Genomic DNA, 16595 nt, shown 5'->3' with positions numbered 1-16595 from the left:
GACACAATGGAAACTCTAATATTGAGATGTCTCGATAACATGGATTCACGTCTTAACACCGTTAATTCTTGTCTTGAGCTTCTTTAGTCCACCATTGATTCTATGTTTGATGAAGCTAGTCATGATATTGATTCTCAATTCGATGATTTGATTTCACCATTGAACAAATACTACAACATCAATGATCATTGGAAGAACAACTTGAGAAACACTTTTCGAAAGAACTACACTTGTGATTGGATGACTCACTTGCATTGTCACATTACTAGATATGCTTATGTTATCTTTTATGTTAATGTTCTCTTATGTTTCTCGTACATTTAAACTTATGGTGTTTTATTTGATTATGCTTACATTTTCCTCGTATTATATTTAGTTTGATCAATGAATGTTTCTTTTATAATATGAGTAACATTAATGATTTTCACTTCTATTATATTGGTATATTGTGACTTTAAAATTGATGAGACTCTCTTGTCAACCTCCTTTTGATATAATAAAAAGAGGAATATTTATGAGCATATTTGTAAACTCTTTTACACAACTTACGACTGAGAAATTTTTTGAAAATTTAGTGCACATATTGGTGGGGAGTAATTCATGAAAAATCACCTTTAAAACCACTATTTTTTAGTTTTTCAAAGAAAATTTTTTCTCCTAATTTTGTCGTATCAAAAAAGGGGGGAGATTGTTAGCTTTAAAATTTATCCATATTTTGAACTGACAAAATTAAATGATCAAAATTAGTAAACAAGTCATTTGAAATGTTTTTGAGTTATGAAAATATCCCTTAAAGTTTTAGAAAGGTTTTGGCAAACTGATAGTACTTAAAAGACATTCAAAAGCACCTAAAATATCAAAGTTCAATTGTAAGGATCGACCTTCCATTTTTGAAAAGTCAATCCCTGTGAAACAGAGAGCTAAATTTTAGTCATTGGAAGAAAAGGATCAACCCCCCAAGCTTGAAAGGTTAATCCTTGGAAGTTAGAAAAGAGAAGCCAAATCACTAAAAATCGATCCTTAAAAGTAAAAAAAAAAAAAGCTAGGTCTCTAAAACGAAAGGATCGATCCCCTATGCTTAAAAGGTTGATCCCTGAAAAGACAGAAAGCTAAGTTCTCACACGAAAGTGTGAGGATCAACCTTTCCCTTTTAAAAGGTCTATCCTTTCGAAATAGAAAGGATTTTGTCCCAAGCTACGTGGCACAGAATTGACCCTTCTTATTTTAAAGGTCAAACCCTTAGTTATAATTGAAGGACATTTCCAAAAAATGATTGACCCGCCAACTTAAAGGGTTGGTCCTTAAGACGGAACAGACTTGCATTTAATGCTCCCAATAGCTAGTTTTTACAATGAATGAGTCCTAATGGCTCCAAATGCTTTTAGTACTATAAATTGAAGCTTCCCACTTATTCTAAAAGCTAATAAGACTCTAAAAAAACATTTCTAAGCAAGAGAGCATCCTTAAAATCTCAAGTTCATTTATTTCTGTCTTACTTGCATTTAAGTTTTCCTCTTAGCATTCATTGAGCTAAAACTTCTTCTATATCTTTGTACCCACTTTGTGTAACCTCTAAACCCATCTAGCTTATCAGCTTTTAAAAGGCACTCTAGCTCACTACACTTCATTTCCTCAACTATTGTGAAGGTTATACCTTAACTATTAAAAGGTAGGATGTTGTTGGTTATACTTTAAACATTGGAAAGGTAGATAGGTTAAATCTTATCCTTGAAAAGATTTGTTTAAAGGTTGTACTTGAACCATGAAAAGGCATTTTTCACAGTGGACTTGAAACTCCTTAGTGAGTTAAGGGAGAAGACGTAGCCAAAGAAGCCAAACCTTTATAAAAATTGGTGTGTTCTTGTTCTTCGCTCTTACTCAAAAGTATTTGTGCCAAAATTCTTTACTCAAAAGTGTTTAACATACTGAATAAGTTTTCAAAGAAAAGAATTTACAAAAGAAAAAGTTCATTATCTTGTTTTCGGAAAGAATTTAAAAGAATCCAATTCACCTTTTCTTGGACTTCCACATATTGAGCTTATTACACTAACTAGTTCTTACCTTGGTGAGCTTGGTGCATCAAGATTTAAACAAAACCTAGAAGTTAGAGAGAGAAAAACATTAAAGAAAGTTGAAATTGAAAACCCATGATATTTAAAGAATTAAAGAGATAAAATCCTACCTTAGATAAACTTCAATCTAAGGTTTGAAGCTTTGTTTTTTGTGAGAGTTGAGAAAAGATAGAAAGAGAAGAGAAAGAGTGAAGAAGAGAGGAGAAAAGAGGTGTGAAGAGGAAAATGGGAACCAGAGGGTTTAAAACCTAAAATCTTGTCTGGCCCCCAAGGATTGACCTTTCTTTCGGAAAAACCAACCCTTTATGTCATGTTTTGGAAAAATAGGCTATTTTGAACTTATTTTCCTCTCCCATTTTCCAGATAAGTCTACTAACATATAATGGTGTATTTTAAAGGATAAAATCAAGAATAGTTTGATTTAAAAGAAAATTCCTAAGCTCATCAAGTAATTTACCTTTTTAACGTTGTATAAAAAGTTGGGGTTTCACACACACGAAAGATGTACTTGATTGTTGCAGATCAGCAGCTTGCTTTCTTGGCTTGCCACCTTGTGGAGGAGTCTGACACCCAATATCTTAGTGGGCGTGATGGAGCTTTCTTTCAAGCCTCTAGTGTCTTCACACTCCACCTGGTGTCATGTCGAGTCTTTGCGTTTAATGTTTGTCATGTTGAGACTTATTAGTTTGTAGCCATGGATGGCTGTATTTTAAATGTTTATATATTTCACATGATAGTTGCAATGAGCACCGTGAGGGAGTAGATAATTAATAATACTTACAATCAGGGAACCATACATGACAATGTTGAGCACGAGGAAATGTGCTAGACAGTTGACCAATGGGCATGTGGAACTGAGCTGCATATATATATATATATATGTTAAATGTTTGTTTGTTGATGTTTGATTAATGAATATGTTGATATGCATATAACACTATGTGCTAGATTGAACCTGTGCTTAAAGACACCTAGTATATGCTTGGTGATTGTGACAATGATAGTGATAAATTGTTAAGACTTACTTGGATTTAATGGGTTATACCTATGTAGACCCTTGTGTCAATTATAGCCAAAGATTAGATTGTGACAAATATGCCTCAGATGCTTAATAAACTCTATATAGAGAATAGCCCAAGAATAAGGGATTGTTTGGATTCTCCTTATGAAGGATGAATTGAAATTTAATGTTGATAATTCCGCTAAATGAAAATCCAGTTTGATGGCTTGTGGGGAGTGCTTAGAGATTGTTTTGGTAATATGTTAAGCTTATTCTTTGGTCCCTTTTGTGAACAAGAGTCTAATTATGCTAAAATTTTAACAACTCGAAATGCTTTACATTTTTATGTTGATTCTCCATGGAAAGGTATGAAATCTTTGATTATTTAGTCAGATTCTTGTGTTGCACTTTCTTGGATACGAGCCCATGGGCTTTGTGGAAAGTTTTTGTTGATATTGACAAGCTGCAGAAGATAGTTGGTGATGTCAAATATAAACAGATTTATGAGGCAAATCACTTTGCAGATGTACTTGCAAAAACGGGAGTTGATCATCTCACCATGTCAATGTGTGTTGGTGATGGGTTTTACTATAATGATGCAAAGATGGGGATTATTTTTGGCCTAATACGACTCTGTGCTTGATGGTGAAAACAATCTTGGAGTGTTGAAAGTGCTTCAACTTATATTCTTCTTTCTTTTATGTTATGTAACGAGCTTTATTGTATTTATTAGTTTTGAGATTATTTAAGTGTTATTTCTAATGAATTATGTTTTTGTCTTTCCAGTTGAACATCTTGGACTATAAAGCTTTGGAAGCTACTTTTTATTAATGAAACGAGCTTGTTAGAGGAAAAAAAGGAAAAAGGTAATAGTAATATCTATGCTATTCATACCTCTTATAGGTTCTTAAATTTTGGCAAAAGAATTCTTAAAATATAAATTTACAAGTATAAAATAGGGAAAATAAACATTTTGTTAATCTTATAACTTATATGGTAATATTTAAATAAGAAAATAAATTTAAAATAGAATTAAGAGAACTTATATAAGCAACTGAAATTCAAATTTAAAAGGATTTATATATAACTTAGTAGTTAATTACTTATTGATTGAATTTATACCCTAATTTAATCATTAAAATTAAAATACAAATAAAGCAAGGTTAGAAATTTTTATAACTAATAAAATTATTGGTGTACATGATTCAAAAGAAAAAGGCCTAGTTGTAATGTTCTATGACTAAATATAGTATTTAGCTAATTATTTTTTAAAAATATTGGCTACTCTTCTTATTTAGGCATAATATTTTAAAAAAAAATTTTAAAAATCATTATTCTTTCGCTGCATCAAATTTTCACACTTTTGTTTTAAGTTTGAATCAAATAAATTTAACTAATACTTAACTAATTGATGTTAATGAAATCATTAATTTTAATGTGAATATATTATAATAAATAATAAAATGACATGTTCAAGTGACGTGACAATATTTTTGGTAGCTTTTACTAACTAATATTGTTTACTTTTATAAAGATGATTAAGGTATTTGAGGTTCGAGTACAGCAATCCGAAGAAAACTCCCCTCCCTGTCCTAGACACTTCCATACACTCTCTCCTTCGTCCAGCTCTTGAACTGTCCTCTCCTTTGATTAGTCCTGCAAATAATGTCATCCACGGCCATGGCTAAGGCAATAATGTCTTGCTTCCTTTTGTCATCTAAACATCCTTCTTCTTTGCGTTCCTTCATCCGAAAGACAAATTTCTTCTCACTTCCAACATTCTTTCCCTCACTCATTAACCCAAAAATCCACATTTCCTCTTCACTTTGTCTACCCACAACAACCCATAGATTTACATTACTCTCATCACCCTTCTCCTCTTCTTCCCAACCCCCAAACCATACCCAAAGAATCAACACCAAGGTCAACTTTTCCCTCTCAGACTCAGACTCAGACTCTGAAGAAGTTTCCAGAAAGCAGGAATTGGACAAGTCCAAACTCCCTCCTCCTTACGATCCCTTTAACAAAAAGCCCATTATTGAAGAACCCCAAGACCCCAAAAACCTGCAACAAGTGTTCCATGATATGCGAAGTGATGGCCTTATCAACAACGCCGTTAAGATGTTCGATGCATTGTCAAAAGACGGGCTAACCCATGAAGCATTGGAGCTCTTTTCCCAGTTTAAAGACAAGGGTCAAATGCCAGACGTGGTTGCTCATACAGCTGTTATTGAAGCTTATGCCAATGCTGGTCATTGTAAAGAAGCTCTCAAAGGTTTCATGCGGATGTTGGCATCTGGGGTTGCACCCAATGCTTACACTTACACTGTTCTCATCAAAGGCCTTGCTGCTGGAGATGCTAAGCATCTTGGGGATGCAAAGAAGTATCTGATGGAGATGTTAGAGAGAGGGATTAGGCCTAACGCAGGTACTTACACGGCGGTTTTCGAGGCGTTTGCCAGGGTGGAGAAGGTGGATGAGGCTAAGGACTTTTTGGAACGGATGAAGGAGAAGGGATTTGTGCCTGATGAGAAGGATGTTAGAGAGGTTCTTAGGAATAAGAGGGGACCGGGATGTCGAAGTGTCATGCGTATTCTCTTTGACAGATGATTGGAGTTTGATGCACAAATTTTATTTTTAATTTTAAATGCATTTGGATTTACAAGATATTGATAAAGTTTTTAATTTTTCGATTGAAGAAGAGATTGGATGTGACATAATTTATCTCTCGTTACAAAATGACTAATTTTTCAATTTAGACAAAAGATTGAATTTGACATGGTTCATTTGTATCTCGCACAAATTTTGTTAGTATGGTCTTCCTGGTAACTTGAATCGCTGCATCTTGTTTGCTTTCTTTCGATGTTTGTGGTAACTTGAAGGAGAACTCCTGGTTTCGTTGCTTGAACCAAATCCTATCATTATCATCATAAATTGATTACTTTGATGATAAATAATCCTACCCTACCTTTGATTGAAATTTTCACATTTGGATTCTCAACTATATCAATATGGTAGGGACTGCAAGAAGAATCCAAACATCACATACCAGACTAGACACTTCTTTTCATACCGGCAAATGCTTGATGCTCAAGGTTTTGAGGTCATTAAGGTCTAAAGATCACCCCACAACTATCCTCTAAAAGTATCAGTGACGACAGATTACGATCATGTTAAATGGACAATGCATGCATGCCGTACGGTTCAGGTAATGGAACACAGATTCCACCTGTTGACAGGGTAATCTCGTGATCAAGATACCATCATCATTCCAGCACTTGAAGAGTAGACAAGTAAGCATTTACTGTCTGGACTCTAACCCAATCAACTGCCTATCAGACTTCCGTTCTGATACCAAAGTTTGGAATTCCATTATCGCAGCTCAGTACCACAACTGACCAACCTACCAAGTAATTCCCATTTTATCAAAATAACGAGACAAGACTATTTTGGTCTCTCTACCATGTCAGCTGTTGCAACGTGTATGAAATTAACATTGACAAATACAAGTATCATTAATATACAAATACTTGATCAACAAATAAAGTCCACAAATAAAAGACTGGGTTTGGAAATACATAACCTTGTTCAAATTATCATTAATCCATCATAAAGACGAGAGATATAGGAACAAACAGGCCCTTTCCATATGCAACCTGGTTCTGGAATGGAGTCAAGGGTGGGTAAAACAGTTTCTGTCCATATTCCTAAATTTGGCAACTGCTGCAACCTTGAAACTAAGGTCAACTGAAGTAATTGATTAGAAGTATTCTTTATTTCCAGGATGCCATGTAACCCCAAGATGCTTTAGAAACAGATGGATATAGAGGAAGTATCATTAAATATGCATTTCTCCAACTTAAGAGAAATAAGCAAATGCTGTGCTTCTCGTTGCTGAATCAGAATCAGCTTTAGTTGGGAGAAATCTAGCTGCCAATGAAAAAAGACAAAAAAAAAAAAAAAAAAGAAGCAGCCGCCATTGTATTAGTAAATACATTTTAGACTTTATACTGCATGTGTCAAAAAACAGGTCTAAGACAGTTGGTCATGTAATAAATAGTTCTGTAAAAATTCAAGAAAATTCAAGAGACTCAAAGAACAAACCATTTTGAACTGTATTCACTGCTGAACTCTGAGACGAGGTCTTTTAATTCATCAACAATCGCTTTGTAGCAGAAAATATATTGATCCTATTAAACGGTAAGCAGAGAAAGAGTCAGTCAAAACTTCATAATTTGGAAAACAAGGATGTGCAGGGGAAAAATATAATGTAATCAGGCTTGGTCAAAAACTCTCATTAGAACAGAATGTGAAGCACCTTCTCATTTTGATTCTTAACAAATTGGACTACAGGAGAAGAATAGGGATTTATTCTTTCCATATACTAATAGTTTCTATCAAGAATTGGATCAAAGAGCTATCTTATTTATGTGACCATGTGAGCTAAAGATTATGAGCAATATATAACTTTAGTATAATACATTCCGTAATCAAACAATTATCAAATTATTTTCTTGACGGTTAATATCTTTACTCACCAAAGATGATTCTTTCATTAATACTACAAGAAAAAAACATTAATACGAAACAGAGCACACCCTACTAAAACTCTCAGAAGCATACTGTTTTTAGATAGAAACTTTAATTGCAACGATATCTTTAAATAGTTGCTTAAAGCATTTCTAATCAGTGTGCCAACTACATTGTACTCACAATGTGCAAAAGGATCCATATAGATATGTGTTGCTTATTACTCTCTTTTGTTCTGATTACTGCAAGGTCTCCAGTAAAATTTCAGTGCCTACTCAGCATCACTAATGAGTACCGACCATAAGTTCCATCCAGCTCCATACTCTTTCAGGAACTCAGAATATCCTAATAGCTTAGCAAGTTGAAATTGTGTACACAAATCAGATGTACTTAACTTAAAAGTGAAGTTCTAAACATGGAAGGAAGTAATACCATGGTTTGAACCATTCCAATACGCTGAGACCTAAACGTAGACACGGTATTAGCAAGGTCCAACGCAGACATGTCCCCAACAAGGATTCTCTGGATTGTGTTATGAATTGCACAGTATGTTCCAGTTCTCCCAATACCTGCACTGAGTCAGAGAGAAATTGTCTCAGGGATATATATGATTGACTTTAACATCCTTGAACAATATTTTAAAGTAATAAAGATGAGCTGAACCTGCAATGCACCACTATAGGGCCAAGATTTGGTGGTACTTTTAGTACCCTTTTCAAGATTTCACGGACAGCAAGTGTGTCTACAGGAACTCCATGGTCAGGCCATTCAGGATATTGAATGTGCAAAACCGATACCGGAGGGTCCTCTGACTGCAAGATGATAACAAAGGATCAGGCAACCGGTTATTTAGATGACAACAAAGAAGTATTTTGCTTTTCAATTTCTAGATAAATAGAGAAAACATTTTACCTTAGAAATGCGATATGCATTTTTGTTTTTCTTTTTTACCCCCACAGGGGAGGCAAGGCTGTGAAATCTTCCCTACCAATTTTTCTAAACTGTTTTAAAGAAGGATGGCCAAACAACCATCACATTACTGAAAATTTACAGTTGAAAACAATGTGTACAAGTACCATGCTGTAAGATCTTTTTTTTTTTTTGTTATAAGCTACTATACTATAAGATAACCCATATCACACTAGAGTGAAACTCCTCAGCAATTTTACTTCACCTAACAACAAAAGGAAACTTTGTTTATCTCATGCCTAGTGATTTCTTTAAAACATAAAGAAGTTGGATGTTTAACGGATGTAATCTTAAGCAGTCAATGCCTTCTTCAACTGGTCCCTCCAACCAAGCTGCATTGTTTCCGAGGCACTGGATGACTGATTCAGTAATAAAGTTGCCTAGTGGCTTGTATGCCAAAATTTAGAGAAAGAAAATGGGCCAAGGGGGGATACATATATAATTAGGCAAATGCCTTTAACAATCAAAGTCCTTTATCAGAGTAAGTTACCTTTGCATGTGATCCTCATACTTAACAAGCACTCTGGTTTCATGTTTAGGGCAGGAACTTAGAGGATAGCTGGAACAAGGGCAGCTACAGCATAGCATACATGATAATCAGTTGATTTTACTTAGTTCCACATTTTAGGACATGTCAGGTTATAAATTGGTTGACGTAGCTCATCATATTAGTTATATCTCTAGTCCTTTGCTTTCACTTTTCCTTTTTTTAATTTCAAATTAAGAAAACTGGTTCACTATCTTTGAGGTTCGACACCTCCCATCTAAAGGAATACAGAGGCATACATGAACACCAAAAACAAAATTTCCTGATTCATGAAACTTGCAAAGACTTACCACATTATATCACTGTCTAAGACTTAACATCACTATCAACCTTAATTACGAAACTCAATCACTACCTGACATCATATTTATTTGACCAGTTCTTCCTCCCAAATTCCACCACCTTTCTGATGGCACCAATAAAAATTATAACCTGCCTTTACAGCTAAAACATGTTATAGGGTTGCACATCTCTTCCATGATCTCCAAATCCTTCAGCAATAGCTAACACTTAATTATCAAGTCTTCTACCACTTTGCCTGGGTTACATTCAAACTATATTCTGTACACAATGAAGTTTTTTTGAGACTAACATCCTTTCAGAAATTTATCCAAAATCTTTGTTCAATTTGATAAAAGAATTTTCCTCGAACTCCCACATCCTTTCTAAAGCTGTTGAGAAATCATTCTCAATTTCAGCTATCAGAAATCTTAATCATCCCAAAAAAGAAAATAAAAGCAACATAGCTCAATTAGCTTTAAACAATTTTCAACTCATCATAAAATAAATAAATCAAGAGTGTTTCTAACTTCAAATATGGTGCTCTCAGCAATCTCTAGCCATCATCGTATCTCAATTCTATTATTGAAAATAAAGCCTTCAACTTAAACAGTCAACTTGAAAGCACTGTATTCAATTCTCAGCATCCATGGTTGATGCCAACTCAGATACAAGTGATCTAGAATCTGATCTGTAATAAATCTTAAACAAATACTATATGACATAGAAAATTTGTTCACCTTGGAAGAATGAATTTTTTAGGGGGTTAAAGTAAGAGAAGAGTCCTCTTATGGCATTAGCCTCAGTCTCTGTATAATATATTGCAATAACAGGAACTGATTGTCCACTTTCTTCAGAGTAACTACTCACAACATTATACTTTAACTTGACAAACAAGAATGACTTTAAATTTCGCTTCAGTATTCCAATACCTTCCATAACAATTAATTAATAATATATCCAACTTACAAAGTCACTCCAGAATCTGTTCTGAGGTTACTAGGGAAAAAATTACTAAAAGAAGTTATTAATAAAGGCTAAGGCTCCAGGCTAATTTTGGGAATTAATACTTCCAAAGGAAAAGTATTAAGAATCCAACAAAATCTTGAAGGGAACTATGCATTTTGCAATCTTCTATCAAATACACTACAAAAGAAATATATGAATAGGTTATTATTAGATGGAAAAACTTTCTTTTCTCTTAAGAATAACCTCCAGCCTTTTGGCCATTGCAGTACAAACCATTATTAGCATTTCTTCTGCAAGTTCTTTTTAAAGAATAACAAAAATCATACCTCGCTATAATTTACTTCCAAGCTGCGTAGCAGTAATGAGGTGTCTGTTGCTTGTATCCATTTTGTATCGATACAGATATTACCACATTGTCTAGGACCACCTTCTACTTGAAAGTAATCTCCACACTTTACCACCTGCACAGGATAAATTCTAAATAAGAATAAACAAAAAAAAAAAGAAAACCAAAATGAAGACTAGAAACATGAAATTGTGCTTACTCAACCAAAAAGTGTAAAGGAAAAATGTTATGACACAAAACTCTCTATCATCACTGAAAATATCGACATCAAAAACAACTAATTCAGATAATAACTTCAGGAGCTTCTTAAGGTTTTCTGTACAGTCCACAGGCAAGAGAGTTAAGAAATGAAAACATATATAATGAGTGATAAAGAGACTAAACAACAAAGCTGCCTCATAATTACTGCATCTCTTATTTAAATCACATTACAACCACCAAGTATACTCCCAAAAGAAAACCAATTGGATTTGTTCATATGATATTAAAACCAATAGGATTTGTTCATATGGTATGAACATACATATTAATAAATATCAATCTACCTTTTGACCAAAAGAAAGAAAAAGAGTATGAGCCTACGTGTTCCAGTGGTTTTGAAAGAATGCAAGAGCAAGTTTTCATCTCCTGTGAAATGATGGTGATACAATAAATAATCATCTAGATCATATTTTGAAAAAAGAAAACAGTATTTAGTTGCATCACGCACAAACAGCACATAAAACCAACTACTTATATAAGCCAACCAAACCTGGAAAGATGAACAATCTGGTTTAACTAGACATGCATAGCTGCAAACCATGAATATTTTGGACTAGAAACAGCATATAGTCAAACTCAACCATTTTCAACTTTCAAGGTACCAAAAGGTTCACATCAACCCCTACAGAATGAAGTTCTTTTGATAAGCCCCTACAGAATGAAGTACCTTATAATTGTCAACCAACCGAGTAAGCATCACAATGACAGGGCAATGACGTTGGATCACCATCTCCCAGAAGTCTTCATAGGTATGTGGTATTGGACCCTGTGTGGCTATAAACTGAGAAATGTTCTCTGACGAAGAAGTCTACATTAAAAACATTACAATCCTAAAAAGGTCAAAATGGATGAAAGTAGTACCAAATACCCTATATAAATTCCTTTCAACTAAAATATAAAGAACATAGAAATCTACCGTGACGAAGCTGGCATTGATATAACCCTTTGCAGCTGGTCTGTAATCTTTACATGAGTTAAGAACAACTCTATTTTTGTCAACTGAAACCATTAAAAGGAAGTCCGCTCAACAAAATTCAATTTGACAAAAAAAAAATTCTTAATGATTAACACAAACTAATCAACCAAGGAAATTTACTTAAGAAAGAATATAAACATTTTTTTAAGTACATGGTACAACATCAGAGTATCGATTCTTGTCCAAATTTACACTGTTAAGACCCACTGTACAGCTCCTCGCCATCTCCGAAGGTCTAATCCTATTTGCCTACAAATAATAACACAAAAATTAAAAACCCAGTTCCGGAAAACAATATATAAATGCAAAAAATAATTAATATTAGGAATGGAGGCACCTGCAAGCGAGCGAACTCTCGGGTAATTTCGTGGGGCATCAGGAGCTTTTCGGAAAACAATTTGAGAGCCCGAGAGCAGTAGTTGAATTGACTGGGAGTGAGTGAGACTCGGGGCGGATAATCGGCGGAGAAGACGAAACGGTTCGGAGGAGGAGGGTTAGAAGAGGAGGAGCGAGGATTAGGGGCGGCGGCCATGGCCGGTTTCCGCTTTGGAGAAACGCAATTGGAAATGAGGTTACCCGTTGTAGGGTAAAGGAATGGATTCGGTTTGGTATTTGGGGGGGAATCAGAGAAATGATTCGGAGTTTGATGGAGGGTATCCGAATAATCTGATGGTGGCTATAATTAGTTAATCATAATCTCAGCATTTCCTATACGGTTTATATGTTTAATTGTTCATAAAATTATTTATAAAATTATAAAATTCACTCTTTAAATCATCCAAGAAATAATTAGGTAATTTATGAAATAATTATTGAAAATAATTTTTGAGTAAAATGATATGGAAGGCTTCTTTTTTGTTTTTATTTTTTAATTATGAAACACTTATAATAATTTTATTCAATTTTGAATAAATTAAAAACATTAAATATTTAAAAATTTTTTTTGAAAATTACCCATTTTTTTGCTTGGTGGCAAGGTCAAGATAAGTTTTGGGCTTCATGATTATAAATTTTCTCTTTTATTTATTATGAATGGATGTAATTTTACTTATTCAAATTCGTTCTTAGTACTTTTAATTGTCTGATCAACAATTAACCGATTTTTAAATCTAATTGAAACTCAACAGAGAAATTTTAGATTGAATTAAGGTTTGAATAGTGTATGTTCGTGTCACTTAGGTGATCTGATTCATAATTCGGATAGACATACATCAATTGCCATACATAGTCACATTAGGACACTTACTTAATAAACTTAATTTAATTGATTCATATAGACATATAGTAAACTAATTAAGTTACGTATTTGTACAAGCAACTCGATGGAGACTTGTCTATAATTTTGAATTTTAGGTTAGTAAAACTACCCAGGAAAGATAAATAACAAAAAAAGCTAGTATCAGATGAAATGTTGAATGAATTTATAATCTTAGGGCTTTAATATACTACTTTTCTCAACTTATTTAGTTTGTTAGTTTATTTAGTGTTGATTTTAATTGTTTTTAATTAGTTTTTCTTCAATTTTTGGATTACTTAAATAAGAATAATTTGTTTTATAAATTTTAGTTCTCAATAAAAATTTAGGAACAAATCTCCGTGGGAACGATACTCTATTTCATCACTATATTATTTGTTCGATACATATACTGGCATGTGCAAAATCGACAACTCTTTTTGAAAGTAATTTGGGTAACTCCTACAGAAACACATCAACATAATCTCCCAAAATTGACACATTTGCCACATTACCCACATCCACCTGGGTATCCAATACTATTGCCAAAAATCCTTGGCATCCGTGTCTCATGAATTTAATGAGGGTCATAGCCAACACTACATTAAATTTTAGCCCTTAGTAAAGAATTAGGAACAAATTTTCATGGGAACGATACTCTACTTCATCACTGTATTACTTGTTCGATACGTATATTTACGTATGCAAAATTAACAACTTTTTTTTGAAGTAATTCAGGTAACTCCTACGGAAACACATCAACATAATCTTCCAAAATTGGCATATTTGCCACATTACCCACATCCACCAAGATATCCAAGACTGTTGCCAAAAATCCTTGGCATCCGTGTCTCATGAATTTAATGAGGGTCATTGTCACGACCCAAATTCCGGGTCATGACCGGCGCATGGATCCAATGGACGTAATCCACTAAACCCAAGCAAGCCTATTATTTATCTTACTTATGATTCTATTTATTATCACTAAGTCCTATTTCATGACCTTGAGTCAAAATAGTGATATACATTGCCAACTCGTACTGACATTACTCTTTTAAAATTTACATTTAAGTTCATCTATACATAACAAAATAATACTCAACCTCCAGCGGAGTGACTCGGATGGATATACAGCTACCGAATGCCGAGACACCTATCAGAAGATGTACACAGATCTACAAGGACACCTCGTCCTAATTATCGGCTACCTCGTGATCTGAAAAACATGAATTTGAAAATGGTGAGTATAAACCCAGTGAGTGAACAAGGAAGGGAACAAGCAACAATTAGAAAAAATTTAAAATCATGATGCACTTGTTTCAAACAATGCAATTTAGTTCATTCCTATTTAAAACCCCTCCAAACCCCAGAGTTTTTCGCTACAGCGAACATGAATTTCGATGCAGTGAAAACAAAGCAACAAGAGAAACATTTTTCCTCACTCAACAAAAGCCATCCTGCTAAACTAATAAAATCAACCTAACATTCATGAAAATTCTCAAAGTATAATGTGTCAAATTTTACGTACATTACAACCATAAATCATTGTCCATCAATTTGCTATATCACACACATTTACATATGTATATATATATATACGTATATACCCATCATCATCATCTCACCAACCCATCATCATCATCACCAGCTCATCATCATCATCATCACCAGCTCATGCGCACTCCCTACTCGCACATGGCTGGGTCATCACCGGATTATGCGCACTCCCTACTCGCACATAACCGGGTCATCCTCGGCTTATGCACACTCCCTACTCGCACATAGCCGAGTCAACATAATTACACAACATTATATTCAAGCATATATGTATATCAACATAATGCAGCCACAGAAATCCATAATAACCACATTTCATAACATAAACCTTTTCTCAAAAGCTTGTTCCCAAGGCATTCATTTTCATGAAAAATTTCATAAAATCATTCAAACACTTTGTTCAAAACAGTCATATTCCCAAAACAATTTTGATAGGCAGTCCACTCACAGGTGTCGAAAATTCAGATTCCGGGTGAACTCTGACTAATAGTCCTCAGGCGTAATTCCTTTGCCTTTTCCGGACGTCTCACCACCTTGACAAATAACAAAGTTGAGGAATTTACTATATTGTCCCTAAATTGATATAAATTAATTTAAACTACTAATGCTTGATATGTAAATGCAAAAATATGTCCGATTACCGCCTAATCACGGTATCGATTAAATTCGACCGATCACCCTATTAATCGGCGATTGTGTCCAAATCACCTCCAAATTAATTCATTTCTCCTCTAATACCTTAATTTACCACATACATTTAAATAAAGCCAAATTCAGCATTAGAACCCTCACAATTCCTTATAGAAAAAATTTGGTCATTTAGTGTACTAGCATCGAATTTTTTTCTACATAACCGTTTCACCTTACTTCATCATTTTCCATGCCATTTTCCTTGAAATAAAAACAATCCCCCATTGATATTCAGCCCTCATGGTTCGGCCAACAAGGAACCCTAGAGAAATTGAATATTTCTTTTGTGTTTTTGTTCATAACCATGCTTAACTATCCCTAAACACTAACATAGTCTAAAATCAAATTATTCCAACAACAATTCCTCTTCCATACCCATTTTTCAGAATTGAATTCATCATGATAACTCAATATTCAACCATGGAAATCAAGAACAAAAGCATGGGTAAGCTAGGTATCAAGGAGAATTAAAGAAATTTTAACTTACCTAGCTTGTTTCCTTGATTTCTTCACTTTTTCTTTGAATTTCCACCTAGGTTTTCTTGTTTTTCCTTTTGTTCTTCCTTTTTTCTTGTTGCTGGATGTCTAGGCCGAATATGGTGAGGGAATTGGGGATTTAATGGGCTGATTTCTATAGAAAATAATAAAATAATCAAGCATGCCATGTGTCACATGCTTATTGGCCTAATTTTTAACTTTTTGACTTTTTCTTCTTAATTTTCCACCACAAATATTCTGGTATTTATCCAATCCTACCACAATTAAAATCCCTTGGTCTTGACAAGTGCTGGGCCGAAAATTTTACTGATTTGCCCCCGAGACAAAAAAATTACGATTTTGCCCTTATACTCCGAAATGTACCGGAATCTCATTATTTCTACTTTTCAACCTAAAATAACACTAATATTGATCAATATTAACCAAATGGGGCAAAAATTGTTTAAAAAAAATTTTTCGTTTAGTCCACTAGTGGCAAAATTACCATTTTGCCCTTTTGCTCCATAAATACCGGAAATCACAATTTTTCACTACTAAACATCATTTTATACTCCAATAATCATAATTATATTTCATATAATTATTCTTGGTCAAATGTGATCAAATCTTGGCTAAAAATCTCCATTTTATCATCAAATGGTAAAATGACCGTTTTGTCCCTAATTGG

General features: G+C 34.0%; 2 protein-coding genes and 1 long non-coding RNA gene across 4 annotated transcripts; 1 reads left to right on the top strand and 2 right to left on the bottom strand.

The window, feature by feature from the left end:
* Window positions 1–4617: 4617 nt before the first annotated feature.
* Window positions 4618–5858, top strand: LOC18593128 (uncharacterized). The gene has a single exon (XM_007020190.3). It carries the CDS (start codon window positions 4738–4740, stop codon window positions 5680–5682), a length of 945 nt encoding a protein of 314 aa, XP_007020252.3. The 5' UTR covers window positions 4618–4737; the 3' UTR covers window positions 5683–5858.
* Window positions 5859–6538: 680 nt separating this feature from the next.
* PTP1 (protein tyrosine phosphatase 1) lies at window positions 6539–12647 on the bottom strand. Of its 2 annotated transcripts, XM_007020187.3 has the most exons (9): window positions 12287–12644; window positions 12102–12198; window positions 11890–11972; window positions 11641–11781; window positions 10693–10827; window positions 8266–8414; window positions 8035–8176; window positions 7177–7262; window positions 6539–7002 (listed from the first exon to the last, which is right to left on the bottom strand). In XM_007020187.3, exons 1-9 carry the CDS (start codon window positions 12479–12481, stop codon window positions 6999–7001), a joined length of 1032 nt encoding a protein of 343 aa, XP_007020249.3. In that variant the 5' UTR covers window positions 12482–12644; the 3' UTR covers window positions 6539–6998. The 2 variants fall into 2 exon arrangements, with proteins under 2 accessions (XP_007020249.3, XP_088665356.1); XM_088809230.1 differs by lacking the exon at window positions 6539–7002 and having other exon boundaries at window positions 8035–8171; window positions 12287–12647.
* Window positions 12648–14284: 1637 nt separating this feature from the next.
* On the bottom strand, window positions 14285–16001 carry LOC148761349 (uncharacterized). The gene is made up of 3 exons (XR_016027798.1): window positions 15918–16001; window positions 15189–15273; window positions 14285–14399 (listed from the first exon to the last, which is right to left on the bottom strand). It is a non-coding gene; the product is annotated as an uncharacterized LOC148761349 (long non-coding RNA).
* Between the last annotated feature and the right edge of the window lie 594 nt (window positions 16002–16595).

The sequence above is a fragment of the Theobroma cacao genome, chromosome 8 (genome assembly GCF_053813885.1).
Source record: "Theobroma cacao isolate CCN51 chromosome 8, ASM5381388v1, whole genome shotgun sequence".
NCBI classification, from domain to species: Eukaryota; Viridiplantae; Streptophyta; class Magnoliopsida; order Malvales; family Malvaceae; genus Theobroma; species Theobroma cacao.
This window is presented reverse-complemented; position numbering and strand designations above follow the sequence as displayed.